Source organism: Phocoena phocoena, chromosome 1, assembly GCF_963924675.1.
Source record: "Phocoena phocoena chromosome 1, mPhoPho1.1, whole genome shotgun sequence".
Taxonomy (NCBI): Eukaryota; Metazoa; Chordata; class Mammalia; order Artiodactyla; family Phocoenidae; genus Phocoena; species Phocoena phocoena.
In genome coordinates this window covers 47,907,748-47,929,580 of record NC_089219.1, presented here as the reverse complement: position 1 = coordinate 47,929,580, position 21,833 = coordinate 47,907,748, and the positions used below count along the sequence as shown (strand labels likewise).

The window sequence follows — 21,833 nt, the reverse complement described above, 5'->3', positions numbered from 1 at the left end:
TCCATGTCCAGTGCTGGCTTCTACCACATCAGGGGAAAGGAAGGTCAATGGAATCAACTTGACTGCTGGTTGAAATGTTAGAAATTAACCCTGGGCAATTTGTGAGGAAAGCTATAAATGTGTGTATGGTGTGTGTGTATGTGTGTGTGTGTGTGTGTGTGTGTGTGTGTGTGTGTATGTGAGAGAGAGAGAGAGAGAGAGGAGGAAAGAGGGAAGAGCATGCACGCAAGCTCCCAGACACCTGCTTCATATTTCCTGTTCAACTTTTCTCCCTTCCTGAATCTTCAGAGGGCAGTGTGAGTCAACTAATCTACAGTGTGAGTCAACTGTAAGCACAGTGAGAAAACGTCACCCAACAGTCATTCCTTCAGCAGGCAAAATCAGAAGTCACTAGCATGGAGGTTGTCTGTATACATGAAATTAAGACCTTTAAGATGATCAAGAGAAGATGGTGGCTCTTACTTTGGAAATGGCTCTATTAGATGTCCTCCCGCGCTCTATCTCCTCCCCCTCCAACCTCCTCTGAAGACAGAAAATGACAACGCACTTACAAAAGTAAATTAAATCTCGTGAGAGAAAGGGGGAAACTGGGAAGAGCACAGAGCAGGAGTCAAGCCTAATCCTACCTATGTAGTAGACCACCAACTCACCGTATAATCCCAGGCATGTCCCTTCCTCTGCCCAAAGGGCTGCGCTTCTATTACTACCCCCATTTTCATATACTGAATTTGAGCTGAATTTAGAAAGTGGAACACAGTCTCCCAAGGGGAGTCAAAAATACAAGAGCATCATCTCGTCTCTTATGAGTAAATTTTATTTACTATGTGTCAGGCACTGTGATGGACACTTTACATATGGCACCCCTCATCCTTCTGCCACTTGCAAGTTATTTCTATGATGAGACTGCACTGATGATACCAAGTTTCCCAAAGTATTTTTCTAGATGATAAAAGAGCAGAGTCTGAATTTGAACACAGACCTGTCTAGTTCCAAAGATTGCTCTTTTTTCCACCCTATGGTGTTAAGTTCAACAGCCAAGTTATGAGGAGCTGTGGAAGCAATGTGGAGTCAGGGAGGAGTTAGCTCTACGTGTCAGCCACAGGGGGAATGTTGATGGAGAAGGTGGGCGTTACTGTTGGAAGAAAGCAGTTGACAAGTATACGGGGGATGCACTTGGGGGAAGCAAGAACACATGAGAGAAGTCAGGGTGGTGGGGAGTATAAAGTTACAGGAAAACTGTAAATTATCCTGTTTGGTTTAAGTGTGATTATGTTGACCTATGGCTGGAGATCATAATTCTGCCCTCTTTAAGATCATAATTCCACAACTTTTGCCAATGTTCTTGAATATCATGAGAGGGGTTTATTTGCATAGGCAGCAGAGAGCCACCAAAAGTTTATATCAAGGGATTTATCAGTAATTGTTGGTACTATCTCTTTTACAAGCGTTCTTTATATGTTGTGAAGAAATTAAACATACCTGAAGTGTTTCAGAGAGCACACAATTGTTTTCACTCTGCCTCACATAGACAATAGCATTACTGGCTGGTATGACTCAATAGATAAGTGATGGCATTACATCAGCACCTACAGCCTCTTAGCAGGCACAGTGAAGTCAGCTAATCATGCTGCTTTCTTCCTAGAGTAACAAGACATTACGGTTTTCTTTTATGCTCTAGGAAGTGTTAAGAAACTTCAAGGAAATTCGAGCCAAATTTCAAAAGCTTGATGCGCCATCTCTTCCAGGACCTGTTAAATTCTCAGAAGGTGTTTCTCAAAAGGGTGACACTGGAAGCAGACAGTCCACAAAGACTTTGGCCAGTGGGAAACACCCCTCTTCCAACCACAATGAGCCCCTACCCAATTGTGCCAGTGGTGACTCCCAGACTCTTAAACCCCAGAAAGTGAAGTTGGCTCAGAAGAGCGAGACTCAGAAATGTTCTAATTCCCTGGAACCTCCTGAGAATTCTTCTGGTTCTTCAGTAAATTCACAGAAGGCTTCTCTGCTGTTAGATGTGAATCAGTCAAATGCTGAGATAACCAGTAAGAAGAAAGTAATGGTGAACAACAGCTTCAGAAACAAACTCTGGAACTGGGAGGTTTTATCTCAGAAAAGTAAGATGTCATCAGTCTTTATCTCTGATGTGGATAGCAGGGCCTTTCATCTGGAAGAGCAGAAAAGCATGGGGCTTACTCCAGAGGAGCCCAGGAAAAAGATGGAAAGAAAAGGAGCCCAGACCCTTCCTTCCCAGAGGCACTTGATGGCCCAAAGAAGATTGTGTGCCACCTCTGAAGATCCCACTGTTGGACTTTCTCAACATAGCAGGAGGAGCCCAGCAAACCCCAGTCCTGAGAAGAGCCTGGCAGGGAGCACCTGCCACCCTGTCTATGATGGTGAGCTCACCAGCCAGGCCCCAGGTGAGAAATCGAATCCCCACAGGCCTGGGGGGAAGGAGCACTGTGTTTCTAATTTAGAGCTTGCTGGCTTGGGATGGTCACATACGTGAGCTAGGCAGTGTTTGCTTCAAACTCCAGCACAGGTATTCTAGGACCATTTGCTAGGTTATAATTTCAGGTTTGGGTAAAGTGATTAATCTCCTGGAATTATACAGAGACACAGTTGGGGCAAACTTGGATTTGAATCTTAGCTCTACTTCTTACAAGATGCATGAAATTGGACAATCTGCTTAACTTCATAAAGCCTGGTCTGCTCTCCTATCAATCGATCCATCACCAATCTTCCTTGTCTTGGTAAATAGCCTGGTTGCTCAGGCCAAAAATCTAGGAGTCATGCTCTATTCCTGTCTCCCCGTCATTCTTTGCAACTAATCCATCAGCAAGCTCTTGGTTCTATCATCAAACTATGTTCTGAATCCCTCTACTTGCTTCCATTTCTGCCTTCTGCCCATGTCTACACCACCATGGACCATCTCTTGCCTGGATCTGCTTTCACACTCTTGCCCTCTTATACTGTACTCTCCTCCTCGCAGGCACAGTGATCCTCTAAAGCATAAATCCAATCATGTCACTCCCCAGCTCATTTCAACCACAGCCATATTACAGTGGCTTATATGATTTGCTCCTTGACTACCTCTCTTACCCTCTCCTCTCTCACCACATTGGCCTTCTTGCTATGCCTTAGATACACCAAACTATTTCTACCCCAGGACCTTTTCACCTGCAGATCCCTCTTCTGGAACATGTTTCCCCTAGGACTTTGATGTCTCACTCCCTCACTTCATCAACGTCTCAGCTCAATGTCACCTGCTCTGAGTGGAACTTGTAGATCGCTCTATCTAAAATAGCCACCCCACCACCAGCATTCTTTATCTTCCTACATTGCTTTGGTTTTCTTCGTATCACTTATCCCTATCTGGTATGTTATTATGTATTTGTTTGTTTATCTGAGTAAAATATAAGTTAAATGAGGATAAAAACTGTCTTCTTTACCACTGTATCCCCAGAACCTAGGAGAACAAGGCCAGTTTCAGTGGCTCCTCAAGAAAGTATTTTCTGAATGATTGAATGCACGGATGGATGGATGGATGGATGGATCTCCTGCTTATAATCTTATATGGTTTCTCTTTGCACTCAGAATAGCATCTAAACTACTTACTGACTTCATAGCTCTGCTTCTTTTGGTCCCTGCTTATGTCTCTGACTTACCTCCTGCTCTCTTCCCTGGTTCACTAGCCCACAGATAGCACCCTGAATTTCTTGCTGTTCCTTAAACAGACTTTGTTATGACTCAAGACCTTTGCAATTGCTGTTCCCTCTTCCTAGACAACTCTTTTCTTTGATCTTTGTATAATTGCCTTTAGATCTAAGTTCAAATGACACTTTCCCAGATAAGCCTTCTCTAGCCAGAGATCTCCATCTAAAGACCACTACCTCACCACCAAGAGTTCACATTCTTTCATATCATCATTATTTCCTTTATAGAACTAATAGATTGCTATGATTTTCTTTTTTGGGTTTTTTTTATTGAAGTAGAGTTGATTTACAATGTTGTATTAGTTCCAGGTGTACAGCAGAATGATTCAGTTATACATATATATGTGTTTCTATTCTTTTTTAGATTCTTTTCCCTTATAGCTTATTACAAAATATTGAGTAGAGTTCCCTGTGCTATACAGTAGGTCCTTGTTGGTTATCTATTTTATGTGGTGTGTATCTATGAATCCCAAACTCCTAATTTGTCCCCCCGCTTCCCACCGCCCGTCTGTGATTTTCTTACCTGTTTATTTGTTTGCATGTTTATCATCAGCCTCCTCCTATTAGAATGAAAATTCCTGAGGGCAGAACTCTATATGTTCTTGCTCTTAACTCTAGCCGCAGCCCCTAGAACAATGCTTGGAATGTAGTAAATAGTTATTGATGAAGGGATGGAAACGAAGAGAGGATGAATGAGAGGAAGGAGAGATGGGAGGAAAGAAAGGGCTAGATAACCTACCTGATGGAGCTGTTGGGAGGATTAAGTGAGAAAACCTATGTTAACTGCTTAACACAGTGCCTGGTAAAAATTAGGAGCTCAGTTAGTAAGTGATCATTCACTTTCACTGTCTTCTCCCTAAGTTGATAAAGACTAAAATCTCTGACATTGCGGCTTATAATTCAAGCCTTAGAAGGATGCAACTCTGGCCCTGACTATGGAACCCCTGCTGGTAGGGCTAGAAGGAAGCCCCGCTCCCGCCTGCAAAAGATAGCAGGGCTTTGAGGAGGTTGCACTGAGGTACTTGTGAAACACTAGGCAACTTCTCTAGTTTTGCCATGTAGTCAACCACTGTATTATGTAAACCAGAAAAATCAAGGTTTGAATAATGAATAATATAAGAATAATATTATTCTTGAATAATATTGAGAATATAAAGAATCTTGAAGAATACAAGATTTGGGGCTATTTTCAGTGTAAGAGGCAGATACAGTGTTTATATATAATGTTGAAATTTCTGTTGGTTGGCTTATCAGTGCAGAAAGACAAAATACGTGAAATTGGGACTGTCCTGGAAAATTCTAGGACACAAAATCCACAGGTGCCCAGGTACCACAAAGCCAGCCTTGAAGCCTGTTCTAGGCATTGAGCCCCGGAAATCATTGACGAATTGTAACTCCGCTTCACGGCTCCCGTGTTAGTTGCCCGTCATCAGTGCTTGAAGAATCCTTTCAGGGAGTAATCATTGTCCATTTCCCCTGATGCTGGCCCTGTGCTTGGTGCTGGGGGGAGGTCACTGGGGCCTAGTCCCTCCCCTCGAGGAGCCTACATTCAGTGGGAAGATAGACCAGCTCTTTTAATATGCCACCACACTGATGGAGAAGTGGTAACAATGTGCTAGGGGATACAGAAAAAAGAGTGGTTGATTCTGAGTTTGTTTTCTGGTAGAAATCAAGAAACACCTCCTAAAGGAGGTGTCATTGGAGAAGGGCCTTAAAGAATGAGTCAGAGTTCGCCAAGGGAGAAGTGAGGGAACAGCATTCCAGAACCAGGAGGAATGGCATGAACAAAATCTTGGATATATGAGAGCTATTTAAGGCTTTTAAAGTTAAATCTGGAATGCTGTTCCAGATATATATATATATATATATATATATATATATATATATATATATATATATATATATATATATGTGTGTGTGTGTGTGTGTATATATATGGCTCATTTTGCTGTACAAACACAACTTTGTAAATCAACTGTACTTCAATTTAAAAAGTAAATTAAAAAAAATAGACACTATAAAAAAAATCAAATCTGGAAAACGGAGAAGCCAGTGGTTGTGAGTGAAAGATGTTAGGGCTTAAGGTTGGGGAAGGAGGGTGGAGAAGCCAGTGGTTGTGAGTGAAAGATGTTAGGGCTTAAGGTTGGGGAAGGAGGGTGGTAAAGTGTGATAAGAAAAGAAATGTAGATTGAGGCTGTGTGGTGTTTAAATGCCAGAGTATGGAGTGAGTGGACGGCAGCTGAGGAAACTGGGCTTCATCCTCTGGGCAGCTGGATGGTGGCAAGATCGGGTTTGAACAGGGAACCCTATCTAAAAAAAAAAAAAAAAAAAGTGACTATATGTGTATGTATAACTGATTCATTTTGCTGTACACTTGAAACTAACACAACATCGATTGTAAATCAACTACAAGAAAAATTGTGTATTTATTTTCTTTATTTTGGGGGCTGTATCAGGTCTTCGTTGCGGTGTGTGGGCTTCTGTCTAGTCGTGGTGCGCAGGGTTTTTCTCTCTCTAGTTGTGGCACGTGGGCTCTGTAGTTGGCGGCACGCTGGCTGTCTCGTTGGGGCGCGCAAGCTCAGTAGTTGTGACGCGTGGGCCTAGCTGCCACGCAGCGTGTGGGATCTTAGTTCCCCGACCAGGGATTGAACCTGCGTCCCCTGCATTGTAAGGCGGACTCTTCACCACTGGACCACCAGGATGTCCCTTCAATAAAAATTTAAAAAACAAAAAACAAAAACAAAAAAAGATCAGGTTTGCATTTTGATCAGGACACTCTGTCTGCTGGGTGGAGAATAGATGGGAGGGGAGTGAGGCTGAGGCCAGCCATGAAATGGAAGTATTAACCTACATTTTGGACTGTTTATGCTCAGAGGACCAGCCAGATGTCAGTCATCCACAACTTCCCAACACCAAGCCACTGCCTTCCGTCAAGTCCCTGGGTCCTCCTCCCGCAAAGCCACCGAGGCCCCCGGTCGTGAACCTCCGGGCCTTCCAGAGGCAGGCAGCTGCTCTTCCCAAGACCCACAGGGAAGGTAAGGAAATGCGCAGGGCCCCGTGCACAGCCAGCCAACAGAAGTCATGGCTCCCGTGGCCAGATCCCCGTCACCTCCCCCTCTGCATCGACTCCCAGGGGACAGTGCCAGACTGCTTTTCTGTGGGGCTGGACATCCATCACTGCTTATTCTCACGTAGAGGCTGTGGCAGCTCGCCTGTGAAATGACAAATCTGTGGGAATTGGCCCCTTATCGCTCCTGGGCCAGCCTGCTTCCCCTGAGAGCACTGCATTTGATCACTGGGACTCTGTCCAAGAGGAAGAAAACAAAAAGTAGCTGAGGAGGGAGGCAGGGAGTCTTTGTTTTCCTACAAAGCCCATGTTGTCAACACAACCAGGTGCAGTAGGAGAGGGGGAAGAAGTGAGGAGAGGAAAGTCAGTGTGAACTTGACCTGGGATCATGCTGAGAGTCCCTTGGGCCTCTGTGATCTGCCTTCAGGAATGAATTGAAGGGCCCCTACCCCTGCCCCCATTAGTCCTTTCCGGGACCTGCAGCATCCTTGGCAGCCATCCTTCTGTGCTCTTGTGTGTTTTCCTCTACTATGTGAAGGGAACCACCCTCTCACCCCTCTTTTCCCCCCACTGCAGCCTGATCCTGTTGACACTGGAAACACCTTCGCTTACATTTGCTCTAGTGAAACACAAGGTGAACATACACTTTGGGGTGATGCGTAGTGCTGTGCTAGCATTTGTCTTACTGTGGCCACGAGTGCCTGTGGATGGTACACTAAAAGAGCTAATTCTTCGTTCATTTATTCTTAGTTTGTTGTCTGTTCATTAGACTGCTTTGGGCAAACTTTGGGTGAAATTTCTTTAACTCAGTGATTCTCAAACTTCAGCATGCATCAGAGTTAGCTAGAGGACTTGTTAAAACACAGCTTACTGGGCCCAACCCCGGAGTTCTGATTCAGTTGGTCTTGGTTTGGGGCCTGAGAATTTACCTTTTGAACAAGTTCACGGCGAGATGCTGATGTTGCTGGTCCAGGGACCACACTTTGAGAACCACTGCTATGAGTCATCTGAAGTCTTATCCTAAAAGAAAATCCTATAGCGAGAAATCAAGCTCTGCTAAGTATACTTTGATAATATGGTCACCTCCATATCAAAGAAGGCTCAGTATGACTTTTATAAACATTAAATAATTCAGGCCTCAAACCGTCTCTCTGAAAGAGAAGGAGGTTGTCAGAGAACAGAGAACATAAGACTAAGATTTTGGGAATAAAATGGGCTTTGTCAATCCCAGCTCTCCCCTCGCTAGCTATATAAGTCTGGGCACAGTACTCACTGAGCCTCACTGTCATTATCTATAAAATGGGGATGATAATAACACTCGATGATTGTGAGGAGAAATGAGATGAGGCCTGGGGAGACTTTGAACAGTGCTTGGCACACCAGTAATGCTCAATGAAGGCACTGTTATCCTTAACTCAAACACACACTGAGCAGCTATACTCTCTTTGCCAGGCTCCATGATAGAAACAAGAGATTAAGAGGTAAACCCCACAGGGGCTTACTGGAGGTAAGCCCCTCCAGGGCTCAATACAGGAGATTGCACTCATAAATAAGCACCATAAAGTGTAGGTGAACACTGCATGCAGGACTGATGGTCCCCGGATGCCAGGGGGAGGGGCGGCTTGGGGCACAGTTAAGCTGCCCTTCTACATTTTGTCTCTGGGTGGGGGGAGGAGGTGGCGGGGTGTGGTCATTGCACCAACAATTCACTTAAACAGGCTGCCACTGAAACCCCTCTTTTTCACCCTGCCTCTTGCTCTTACAGCAGCTGGGGAGGAAGGCGACCTGCCTCCAGAGAGGTGAGTACCTGTTTTTCAATTTTGTAGGAGCGTAGCCCATCAAGGAGGCTGCTTGGCCTGCCCAAAAGCAGGCAGTAAGCACACGCCAGGTGTCTGTATTTCTCAGAAGAGTTGCAGGAAGAGCAGATTTATAAGCACCAAACTGCAACTTTGGATTAAATGAGAGATTAAATAAACTGCATTTAAAAACCAGGCTGGCGTTAAGTTGCAAAGATGGTCATCTGAGGTCCTTTTTCTTATGATACAGTTGGGTTCAGTAAATTGAAACATCAGCCTCTGTAGTAATAAATCAGATTAGAGGCCACAGAGTGCTGTGGGCAGCCAGTGTGATGTTAGGAATCGGTAATGGGACAAAGGACCTTCTGGTTTTGGTGCACTCATTGTAAGACTTTGGCCATGAAGTGTCAGTCCATTAATCACTCAGCCATATACTATCTGTTGAGCCCTCTGATGTGTCACGCATCAAGCTGGCTACTGTATACAGATGTTCTCACTTCCTCTTCTCAAGAACGCTGTGAAGTTGCTGCCCCTGTCCTCATTTTTTTTTTTACAGCTAAAGATAGTTGGCCTCAGAGAGTTTGTCACTTGCAGAGGCATGATTCCAACCCAGGTGTGCCCAAACTATTTTTTTAACTGAGATATAATTGATATATAACACTGTATAAGTTTGAGGTGTACAGTGTATTGGTTCAAGACACTTATATATTACAACATTGTTACTACGGTAGTATTAGCTAACACCTTTATCACCTTGCATAATTATTTCTTTTTTGTGCTGCAAGCAGTTAAAAATCTAGTCTCTCAACAGCTTTGAGTTTATAATATAGCATTATTTTTTTACTATAATCCCTATGTTGTACATTGAATCTCCAGAACCTATTTATCTACAGGTTGCAAGTTTGTACTCTTAAACAACATCTCCAATTTCTCCATTCCCCAGCCCTTGGTAACCACCATTCTATTTTCTGCTTTTACAAGTTCTGTTTTTTTTTTAAGATTCCACATATAAGTGATATCATGTAGTATTTGTCTTTCTCTGTCTGACTTATCTTACTTAGCATAATGCTTTCAGGGTTCATCCATGTCTTTGCAGATGGCAAGGTGGCCTTCTTTTTCAAGGTTGAATAATATTCCATATATAAATGTGTGCATATATTTATATATCTCACATTTATAATATTACATTCATATATCTATAATATCTATTGCATTTACACATTTATATATATAATATATGGATTATATATATATGTATATATCTCATATCTTCTCTACCTATTCATCTGTGGACACTTAGGTGTCCATCCATATCTTGGCTATTGTGACTAATGCCACAATGAACGTGGGAGCTCAGGTATTTCTTTGAGATCCTATTTTTGTTTCCTTCAGGTGTATACCAAGGTATAGGCTTTCTGGACCATATGGCAGTTCAATTTTTAAGTTTTCAAGGAAGCACCATACTGTTTTCCATAGTGGCTGTACTAACTGGTATGCCCAAACTACTTTGACTATACAAACTCCTTCACAAAGATGCTCCTGTTCTCAAGAAGGTCAGTCTTAGAAGGAGAACTAAACATAAAAATAAATAATCATACTACTTATTCATTCATTAAATGTTTATAATAGTAGAATGTGTTACATTTTGTAATAGAGAAAGGTATAAGTTTCAGAGGTTGCAAAGATGCAGAGGGATCATTTTTCCTTGGGAGGGTCAGGCAAGTCTTTATAGAAAACATATGAGTTGTCTATTGCTACAGTAATACTGCATAATACCAACAGAACATCAACAGTATACAAAGTGACTGTGGGTTCGGCTGATCTGGGCTGGGCTCAGCTGGTGTGGCTCACATGTTGAAGACTATCTAGACAGTTTTGCTGATACTGAGTCAGAGTGGAAGGGCATTGAAGCTTTACATGGCAGTGGGCAGGGATCCATGGAGGGGTGAAGAATAGGGGCATTAACTCAATCAACCTAACAGTGAAGAGGAAACATTTGAAATAAGTATTGAGGATAAACATCTGTTGGAAAACGTGGGAAGGTACACTATAGGCAGAGGCAGGAAGTGTGGAGTAACAAGTCTTCTTTTGGAAACTAGAACTACTTGAGTTAGAGTATAGAAAGTATAGTAAGGAATGGAAAGAAATGGGAGGGAGACAGGAACCAAATCATGGAGGATCTTGTACACTAAGGACTTGATACGATGTTCTTGTTCAACAAGGAACAGACCGAACGATGCTAGAAAAGATTCATGTGCTCTAGGAACTCCTGGTTCAGTTGTCTGTTTGAAAGAGTTCAAGGATGGCATGAGGTAGGTCAGTGGAACCGCCTTCTATGTGCATTTATATGAAAGAGGGAAAAAAATTAGGAAGGCTTGGGAGATGATTTGCACTATTTTACTCAATGAACATGGGCTTCAGTATCACAGTTTGAGGGGACAGTGTAATTCTGCTGTGCTCTGAGTCAGTCTTAATTCCCTCTTGCCTCAGATACTGTGAGCACCTCAGTATGGTTATGAGTGTGATTTGGCACGCTCGTAAGCTAGTGTTCAGCTAGGTATGCATTTTCCCTATAGCTTGGCTCTAAACTAAGCTGACTCCTTCTCTGGCACTTTAATCATCCATTTCAACATGGGGGGCAAACTTGCTGTGATAGGCAAGTATTGGGAAACTGTAGTCAGCCTCTAACGTGACACCCTCTTCCTAAGGGATTTACAAGGACAGTTTCACTATTCTGTCCTTTCACACTGACTTTAGAACCCTTACCTCATCTAAAATGAGACTCACTATACTTCGGTTATGATATGGGCCGTACTGCTATAAGAGTGAAAGACAAGAGATGAAGAGGCACCAGAATACTTAGGCGTGGCTTCGTAGAAGGCAAAACACCTTGAGATGTATCCTGTGTGATAGGTCAGGATTAGGTAGGCTTACTTATTTGTTCCCTTTTGTGTGACTGTAAGATAGGTGAGGGCAGGGTTTTGTCCCCAGAAATAACCACATTCTTGACTGGTAGTTGGTAGATGGATGGATGGATGGACAGATGGATGGACTAAAGGACAGAGCAATGGATGGTCAGTATAGAGCTAGAACATGATTGAAAGCAAGGTGGTAGTAATAAAAAAGAGGATATAAACAGACAAAAGAAGTATGCTGATGTGGAAGAGTAAGAGATGACATTAGATCCTGAAATACATTAAGTGCCATGCTAAGGATTTTGAATTTTATCTTGTCAATGATAAGAAATTAGTTTGAACAAGTAAATGCCATGATGCTAAGCAGCCTTAGGTACAACTTCTATGGAAATTGGCGCTGGTTTGGGAAGAACATCTTCCATGTTCATGGTATTAATTTTCAATAAAGATATTAGATTAGAAATAGAATATGTCAGATCTTATTACTGGAAGGAGACATGGCAATTATCTAATGCAGCCAGGCCATTACAGCATAATGTTAACAAAAATCTGGGCTTTTCATCTAAGCCTTACCATTTAACACCTATGTAGTACTGGACAAATGCCTTAACCTCTGCAAACCTCAGTTTCTACTTATGTAAAATGGGATATTGATAGATCCTAACTCATGCAATTGTGGTGTTGGTTAAATGAAGTAATGATTGTAAAGTGTTTAGCACATTACCTAGCATCTAGAGAGTGCTCAATACCGTTTACTTGGCTGTTATACAACCTCCCACCAAAGGCAAGAATTCATGCTCAGAACCTTAGTCTCTTCAAAAATCCTTTGATGGTGAGCTCATTGCCTGGAGAGTTCAGTGTCTTTCTTTGTTGGGCCAGATTTTATCCACTGAACATATATTTATTGAGCATCTGCTATATGCCAAGCCCTCTTATATACATTGAGAATACAGCAGTGTATAAAATATCTTACATGTACCCACACACACATTTGTTTGTTTGTTTATTCAAAAGTCCTTCAAGTGGGGCTGGAAAAAGAAATGACATCCTTACTCTAGATTCCCAACCATCCCTCCAAGATCTATTCATTGGTATAATAGATGTTGTCTTTACTTCTTCTTTACATGACAGTTTTTAAAACATCTAAGGACTACTTTCTTCTCTAATCTCAAACTCATTGTTTTCAACTATTATTCATAAAACGGGAGTCTTTGTGTTTTCACTGTATTTCTATGGATATATTTTGTAATCCTCTTGTTAGGAACTCAGTGCATTTAGAATAGCCATTTTTACTTCTGAGCCTCTCTATATTGTGTATTAAATATAAACAGCATTGTGTAAAGGGGCAAGTACAGGTCTAGAGTCAGGTTAGCATGGGTTCAACCACTCACTCTATTTTACACAAGTCATTCAACAGCTCAGAGTTTTGACATGCGCGTCTGTAAAGTGAACATAGTAATATTTACTTCATTGATAGTCACAAAGACTAAATGAGATAAATTATATAAAGCATGGAGTACACAGAAGATGATCAATGAGTCTTTGTTTCTTCAACTCTTGGCCTCTCCATTTCTTCTTATCTCTGGAATATTAATATTGCATTAATGAATTGACTGTGGAGTTTATCCTTTGTCATCACTCTTTCGTGCAAACCAAGCTGGTTGGCATGCCTCTTGAATAAGCAGCTCCTATTTGTGTTTGTGAGCAAAGCAGGGTAGTCCCAGGGCAGCAAGCAGCCCTGGGTCTATGTCAGTACTTAGCAGAGTTGGCTAATATTTTATTCATTAGCTATCAATATGGGTTTTCTCCTATTAAGAAGAGTCAGAGGGTAGTCCTGAGTCAGGAAATCTCTGACTTAGACACTAAGGCAGGGAGAGGCTATTTATTTCAGGAGTAGAAAAGATGCAGACAGTACACTGTTTCTTGCGCGAGGGTCTGTGTGTGGATCTCAGGATTCCACCATATTCTCTTCTGGACTTTTAATTTTGTATTTTCATTTTGATGATCATCTTTAAAAGATAATATAAGCCTATTTTCAATCTTCTGGATGGCCTCCTTCAACCTAATACTTTGGGACATACTTTTGTGTTTGGTTTTTGATATTTCTTCCCCATGCAGCGTGGGAAACACAAGCATCTTCTAGGGCTGAGCAGATTATGTGACTATGTCGAGAACCTGTATTAGACAACTGGGAAGAATAGAACCTGGGGAATAAATGCCTTTACTAAAGCATTCAAGTAAAATAATGATGATAACAGAGAAATGACATGGTGGCCAAATAAGATGAAGCTGTAGTCCTTATTTGAATAGTGGTAAGTGCTATAAAGAAAAAAATTTTTATACAAGTTTTAAAGGTTACACTCCACTTACAGTTATTACAAAATATTGACTATATTCCCTTTTTTGTACAACACATTCTTGTAGCTTATCTTACACCCGATAGTTTGTACCTCCCACTTCCCCACCCATATGTTGCCCCCCCCCAATGGTAACCACTAGTTTGTTTTCTATCTCTGTGAGTCTGCTTCTATAAAGAAAAATATTTAAAGCATATTAGGATAATAACAGGGGGTTGGGAGTGAAATAAAGGAGGTGTAGGATGATCAAGAAAAGCCTCCCTGAGGTAGTGACTTTTGGGCTGAGACCTGAATGATGAGGACTCAGTTATGGAAGGTCTAGAAGATGTTCCAGGAGAGGGAACAGCTGGGGCGAATTCTCAAGAACCGCCCTCTACACATTTCAAGAACCGGAACGGCAGGGAGCACAGCTAAAACACAGTGCTCTAGGGGAATGGCGGTGGTGGTTCTTGGGAGCCGTGGAATGAGTTTGGATTTTGCTCTAAATGCATTGGGAAGCCAGAGGAGAGTTTTTAAGCCAGGCAGTGACATGAGCTGACATTTATTTTGTAAAGATCAATCTGGATGCTGTCTAAATACTAAATTTAGTGGAGAAGCAGGTGGAAATAGGCAGACAGCCTAGGAAGCCATTGTGACAATGAAACAATGACAATAACATTAAAAATAACAATCAACACTGATATGGCGTCTGTTCTAAGTATATAAATGATTCCATTTGTGACAATCTTTAAGAAGTAGATGAAGCTATTATATATTTTATAGATGAGAAAACTGAGTCACAGAGAGGTTAAATAACTTGACACAGACAAGGGGGTAGAAATGGAGATAAAGAAATGAATGGATTCAAGTTATGTTTTAAAGGAAAGCCAGCAATTGCTGGATCAGCTGTGGGGAGTGAGATGGGAGGGAAAGAGAGGAATCTAGAACCTGTAGGTGATGTGTTGTTTCCATCCCTGTTGATATTTAACAATGTGCTCGGCACATCATCAGTGCCCAGCACAAGATGGAACTTTCCTAAAAGCTATTGGGGATTGGTTTCTATTTAACAAAACAAGCATGTCTTTGTACTGTATGCATGTAACGCTAGAACTTCCGAAGGCTACTTTTTAAATCGTTTGTAACTACAGGGCTGTGTCATGAATGGCTGCATTTTAGGTGGTTAATACCAGTATAGATCTGCTCCCAATGACCAACAGCAAAGTAGGCTCCTCATAATGGTATCTGGAATGTGAAAGTTGGCCCCAAGATCCCAGTGTGTTAAACGGAGTCACTTTGGGGCAAAAATAAAGAGAAGGACTTTTTTTTTTTTTTTTTAAGCCTGTGCCTTTATTAATTTTTAGATCCAGAACACTCAGGTGGCTTCAGCTCAAGCCACTTCAGTAACTTCTTATTATCCCTTTTTAATTGGACTTTAGGGACATACCAAGGCCACTGTTCAGTCTGCCTTTCACAAGGGCAAGGGTGGTGGGAACAGTGGATTTATTTAGGCTCTCTCTCTTCTTTCATGTTTTTAAGTTTTCCTCCTTTAAAAAAAAAATCACCTAAAGATTCTACTTATTCAGCACTTTTTATAGACAAAGCCTTGTGCCCTATGTTTATGTCCCACTTTCATTTTAAAACTCCCAACTGCCACCACCCCACGAAATAAGTGGTTAGTGGACTCTCTAACCATAGAGTCAGGTTAAGTAATCCAGGAAGATGCAACTGGATCAGCAGTGCCGGGGTCTGACCAGGTCAGCCCGACTCCAGAGCACAGCCTCCCAGGCGCCTTACCGGATTCGCATGGGACTCTTACCTGTGACAAAAGGGGGCAAGGTTTAAGAGACTCCTGGCCTCCTTGTTTTTTGTTTGGTAATTGACAGATATTTACAGCATCTCATGTGTGGCATAGCTGTGGATTCACCCCTCACGCTGTCCTCATTGCCTATTGTCCAGTTCTTTCTAATTAAAAATGAGTTTGTGAATAAAATGGAAATAAAGTTATATATAAAAGAAACAGACTTGTGGCCTTAGGATTTCACTTTCTCTTTGCAGAAAGATCTGTGTGAGGGAGGCTGGCTACAGTGGAAAGTGTTTAGAGTCAAGTGGTGCCTTCTCTCTTTGATAGCATTCAGTTGATAAGGAAAAGGTCATGATTTAGGAAGAAATCAGACAATCACGGGTTGTAGACTTGGAGCCTTTTTTTGTACATAGGTATATTCAGAAAACTTGAGTGAAAACTAATCTTTGGTTACTGGGCACGTCCTGGGCATTGCTCAGCCCTTTATGTATACCTGTTAGACTCATTTGAACCCCATAACCATTTTAAGAGGGCAAAACTAACATTCCCATCTTGTAGAGGAGAAACCACGGGCTCAGAGACATTTCATGACTTGACCTAAAGTATAAGATAATACAGAGCTTATCCAGGTTGTGAACTCAGAACTGTGTGTTTATAAATATTTTCAACCACAGTGTCCTGTGTCAAAAGTTTTTCAACATGAGGGATCTGGGGACATTTCTGTTAGACTGTAAACTCAGTGAGGCAATGGATCATGTCTTTTTCACCTTTGTTTCCCCGGGAAGTAGACATGCAAGTAATAATTATGTATAACTAAGTAGGTGATGGACCAATGGAGTGACAGATAAACAGACTGATGGGGAGAAGGATAGACAGATAGAATGAATTACCCTCTATGGACTTTGGTATAACTAAACATTCCAAGACTCTATCTGCATATTTTGCATTGATCGTACATGCAATATCATATCCTAATTTAAACAAAGCCGAATGATGAGGATGATCTGACCTCTTCATTTGCCCTTGTGCATCATGTAAGGGTTCCTGCCGTATGAAGATGTGGATTTACATGAAATCCTCTCTTTTCTCTTCTCCTTTTTAGTCTAGCATCCAGCAAGTGACACTCCGCCAACAAGCTTGTCCTTATTATTTTAGCCCTCTTTCCTCTCTTCCCTCTCTTCTGCGGACCCATTACACTCTGAATTAACTATTTTTTTTTTAAACATCTTTATTGGGGTATAATTGCTTTACAATGGTGTGTTAGTTTCTGCTTTATAACAAAGTGAATCAGCTATACATATACATATGTTCCCATATGTCTTCCCTCTTGCGTCTCCCTCCCTCCCACTCTCCCCATCCCACCCTTCCAGGCTGTCACAAAGCACCGAGCTAATATCCCTGTGCCTTGCGGCGGCTCCCCCCCAGCTATATACCTTACTACGTTTGTTAGTGTGTATATGTCCATGACTCTCTCTCGCCCTGTCAAAACTCACCCTTCCCCTCCCCATATCCTCAAGTCCGTTCTCCAGTAGGTCTGCGTCTTTATTCCTGTCTTACCCCTAGGTTCTTCATGACATTTTTTCCCCTTAAATTCCATATATATGTGTTAGCATACAGTATTTGTCTTTTTCTTTCTGACTTACTTCACTCTGTATGACAGACTCTAGGTCTATCCATCTCATTACAAATAGCTCAATTTCATTTCTTTTTAAGGCTGAGTAATATTCCATTGTGTATATGTGCCACATCTTCTTTATCCATTCATCCGATGATGGGCGCTTAGGTTGTTTCCATCTCCGGGCTATTGTAAATAGAGCTGCAATGAACATTTTGGTACATGACTCTTTTTGAATTTTGGTTTTCTCAGGGTATATGCCCAGTAGTGGGATTGCTGGGTCATATGGTAATTCTATTTGTAGTTTTTTAAGGAACCTCCATACTGTTCTCCATAGTGGCTGAACCATTTCACATTCCCACCAGCAGTGCAAGAGTGTCCCCTTTTCTCCACATCCTCTCCAGCATTTATTGTTTATAGATTTTTTGATGATGGCCATTCTGACTGGTGTGAGATGATATCTCATTGTAGTTTTGATTTGCATTTCTCTAATGATTAATGATGTTGAGCATTCTTTCATGTGTTTGTTGGCATTCTGTATATCTTCTTTGGAGAAATGTCTATTTAGGTCTTCTGCCCATTTTTGGATGGGGTTGTTTGTTTTTTTGTTATTGAGCTGCATGAGCTGCTTGTAAATTTTGGAGATAATCCTTTGTCAGTTGCTTCATTTGCAAATGTTTTCTCCCATTCTGAGGGTTGTCTTTTGGTCTTGGTTATGGTTTCCTTTGCTGTGCAAAAGCTTTGAAGTTTCATTAGGTCCCATTTGTTTATTTTTGTTTTTATTTCCATTACTCTAGGAGGTGGGTCAGAAAGGATCTTGCTGTGATTTATGTCATAGAGTGTTCTTCCTATGTTTTCTTCTAAGTGTTTGATAGTTTCTGGCCTTACATTTAGGTCTTTAATCCATTTTGAGCTTATTTTTGTGTATGGTGTTAGGGAGTGATCTAATCTCATACTTTTACATGTACCTGTCCAGTTTTCCCAGCACCATTTATTGAAGAGGCTGTCCTTTCTCCACTGTACATTCCTGCCTCCTTTATCAAAGATAAGGTGTCCATATGTGCGTGGGTTTATCTCTGGGCTTTCTATCCTGTTCCACTGATCTATCTTTCTGTTCTTGTGCCAGTACCATACTGTCTTGATTACTGTTGCTTTGTAATATAGTCCGAAGTCAGGGAGCCTGATTCCTCCAGCTCCTTTTTTCGTTCTCAAGATTGCTTTGGCTATTCGGGGTCTTTTGTGTTTCCATACAAATTGCGAAATTTTTTGTTCTAGTTCTGTGAAAAATGCCAGTGGTAGTTTGATAGGGATTGCATTGAATCTGTAGATTGCTTTGGGTAGTAGAGTCATTTTCACACTGTTGATTCTTCCCATCCAAGAACATGGTATATCTCTCCATCTATTTGTATCATCTTTAATTTCTTTCATCAGTGTCTTATAATTTTCTGCATACAGGTCTTTCGTCTCCTTAGGTAGGTTTATTCCTAGATATTTTATTCTTTTTGTTGCAATGGTAAATGGAAGTGTTTTCTTGATTTCACTTTCAGATTTTTCATCATTAGTATATAGGAATGCCAGAGATTTCTGTGCATTAATTTTGTATCCTGCTACTTTACCAAATTCATTGATTAGCTCTAGTAGTTTTCTGGTAGCATCTTTAGGATTCTCTATGTATAGTATCATGTCATCTGCAAACAGTGACAGCTTTACTTCTTCTTTTCCGATGTGGATTCCTTTTATTTCCTTTTCTTCTCTGATTGCTGTGGCTAAAACTTCCAAAACTATGTTGAATAAGAGTGGTGAGAGTGGGCAACCTTGTCTTGTTCCTGATCTTAGTGGAAATGCTTTCAGTTTTTCACCATTGAGGATGATGTTTGCTGTGGGCTTGTCATATATGGCCTTTATTATGTTGAGGACAGTTCCCTCTATGCCTACTTTCTGCAGGGTTTTTATCATAAATGGGTGTTGAATTTTGTCGAAAGCTTTCTCTGCATCTATTGAGATGATCATATGGTTTTTCTCCTTCAATTTGTTAATATGGTTTATCACATTGATAGATTTGCATATATTGAAGAATCCTTGCATTCCTGGAATAAACCCCACTTGATCATGGTGTATGATCCTTTTAATGTGCTGTTGGATTCTGTTTGCTAGTATTTTGTTGAGGATTTTTGCATCTATGTTCATCAGTGATATTGGCCTGTAGTTTTCTTTCTTTGTGACATCCTTGTCTGGTTTTGGTATCAAGGTGATGGTGGCCTCGTAGAAGGAATTTGGGAGTGTTCCTCCCTCTGCTATATTTTGGAAGAGTTCGAGAAGGATAGGTGTTAGCTCTTCTCTAAACGTTTGATAGAATTCACCTGTGAAGCCATCTGGTCCTGGGCTTTTGTTTGTTGGAAGGTTTTTAATCACAGTTTCAATTTCAGTGCTTGTGATTGGCCTGTTCATATTTTCCTATTTCTTCCTGATTCAGTCTTGGCAGGTTGTGCATTTCTAAGAATTTGTCCATTTCTTCCAGATTGTCCATTTTATTGGCATAGAGTTGCTTGTAGTAATCTCTCATGATTTTTTTTATTTCTGCAGTGTCAGTTGTTACTTCTCCTTTTTCATTTCTAATTCTATTGATTTGAGTCTTCTCCCTTTTTTTCTTGATGAGTCTGGCTAACAGTTTATCTATTTTGTTTATCTTCTCAAAGAACCAGCTTTTAGTTTTATTGATCTTTGCTATCATCTCCTTCATTTCTTTTTCATTTATTTCTGATCTGATTTTTATGATTTCTTTCCTTCTGCTAGCTTTGGGGTTTTTTTGTTCTTCTTTCTCTAATTGCTTGAGGTGCAAGGTTAGGTTGTTTATTCGAGATGTTTCCTGCTTCTTAAGGTGGGCTTGTATTGCTATAAACTTCCCCCTTAGAACTGCTTTTGCTGCATCCCATAGGTTTTGGGTCGTTGTGTCTCTATTGTCATTTGTTTCTAGGTATTCTTTTATTTCCTCTTTGATTTCTTCAGTGATCACTTCATTATTAAGTAGTGTATTGTTTAACCTCCATGTGTTTGTATTTTTTACAGATCTTTTCCTATAATTGATATCTAGTCTCATGGCGTTGTGGTCAGAAAAGATACTTGATACAATTTCAGTTTTCTTAAATTTACCAAGGCTTGATTTGTGACCCAAGATATGATCTATCCTGGAGAATGTTCCATGAGCACTTGAGAAAAATGTGTATTCTGTTGTTTTTGGATGGAGTGTCCTATAAATATCAATTAAGTCCATCTTGTTTAATGTATCATTTAAAGCTTGTGTTTCCTTATTTATTTTCATTTTGGATAATCTGTCCATGGGTGAAAGTGGGGTGTTAAAGTCCCCTACTATGAATGTGTTACTGTTGATCTCCCCTTTTATGGTTGTTAGTATTTGCCTTATGTATTGAGGTGCTCCTATGTTGGGTGCATAAATATTTACAATTGTTATATCTTCTTCTTGGATCGATCCCTTGATTATTATGTAGTGTCCTTCTTTGTCCCTTTTAATAGTCCTTATTTTAAAGTCTATTTTGTCTGATATGAGAATTGCTACTCCAGCTTTCTTTTGGTTTCCATTTGCATGGAATATCTTTTTCCATCCCCTTACTTTCAGTCTGTATGTGTCTCTAGGTCTGAAGTGGGTCTCTTGTAGACAGCATATATAAAGGTCTTGTTTTTGTATCCATTCAGCCAATCTGTGTCTTTTGGTGGGAGCATTTAGTCCATTTACATTTAAGGTAATTATCGATATGTATGTTCCTATTTCCATTTTCTATATTGTTTTGGGTTCGCTACTATAGGTCGTTTCCTTCTCTTGTGTTTCGTGTCTAGAGAAGTTCCTTTAGCATTTGTTGTAAAGCTGGTTTGGTGGTGCTGAACTCTCTCAGCTTTTGCTTGTCTGTAAAGGTTTTAATTTCTCCATCAAATGTGAATGAGATCCTTGCTGGGTAGAGTAGTCTTGGTTGCAGGCTTTTCTCCTTCATCATTTTCAGTATGTCCTGCCACTCCCTTCTGGCTTGTAGGGTTTCTGCTGAGAGATCAGCTGTTAACCTTATTGGGATTCCCTTGTGTGTTATTTGTTGAATTAACTATTGATATTTATTTAATCAAACTAATCATTTAGAACGTCACCTCCATTTTACATTTAGAATAAAATTTAAAAATCCCAAACTCTTTACAAGGGCCAAGAAGGTCCCGTCATTCTGGCTGCTCTTTACTCCTCTCCTAACCTCCTCTTTCCCTTGTTCACTGTCTTCAGCCCACTGGCCTTTTGGCTTCTCTGCAGATACAACAAGCATGTTCTTCCCAGGCAGAAATACTTGCTTCTTCCTTTGTATAGAGTGGTTTTTTCCTAGATCTTCACCTGATGACTCCTTCTGATCATGCAGGATTTGTTCGATTGTTCATTCATTCAATTAATCTTTTTTGCACCCCAAGTATGTACCAGACATCAGTTAGATGCTGGTAATCCAACAGAAAACAAAAAAAGTCTCTGCCCTCATGACACATACATTTTGGCTGGGGAGAAAAATAAATATGCAAATGATGGTATAACGTAAGGTAATGATA

General features: G+C 40.8%; 1 protein-coding gene across 1 annotated transcript in view; it reads left to right on the top strand.

Annotated features, from left to right (window-relative positions):
• The first annotated feature begins 1,669 nt into the window (after positions 1–1,669).
• Positions 1,670–21,833, top strand: part of FYB2 (FYN binding protein 2) — a 90,726-nt gene continuing 70,562 nt past the window's right edge. The window contains 4 exon segments of the mRNA XM_065884147.1: positions 1,670–2,417; positions 6,587–6,748; positions 8,546–8,579; positions 14,356–14,364. Of these exon segments, the coding sequence (XP_065740219.1) occupies positions 1,670–2,417; positions 6,587–6,748; positions 8,546–8,579; positions 14,356–14,364 (953 nt within the window).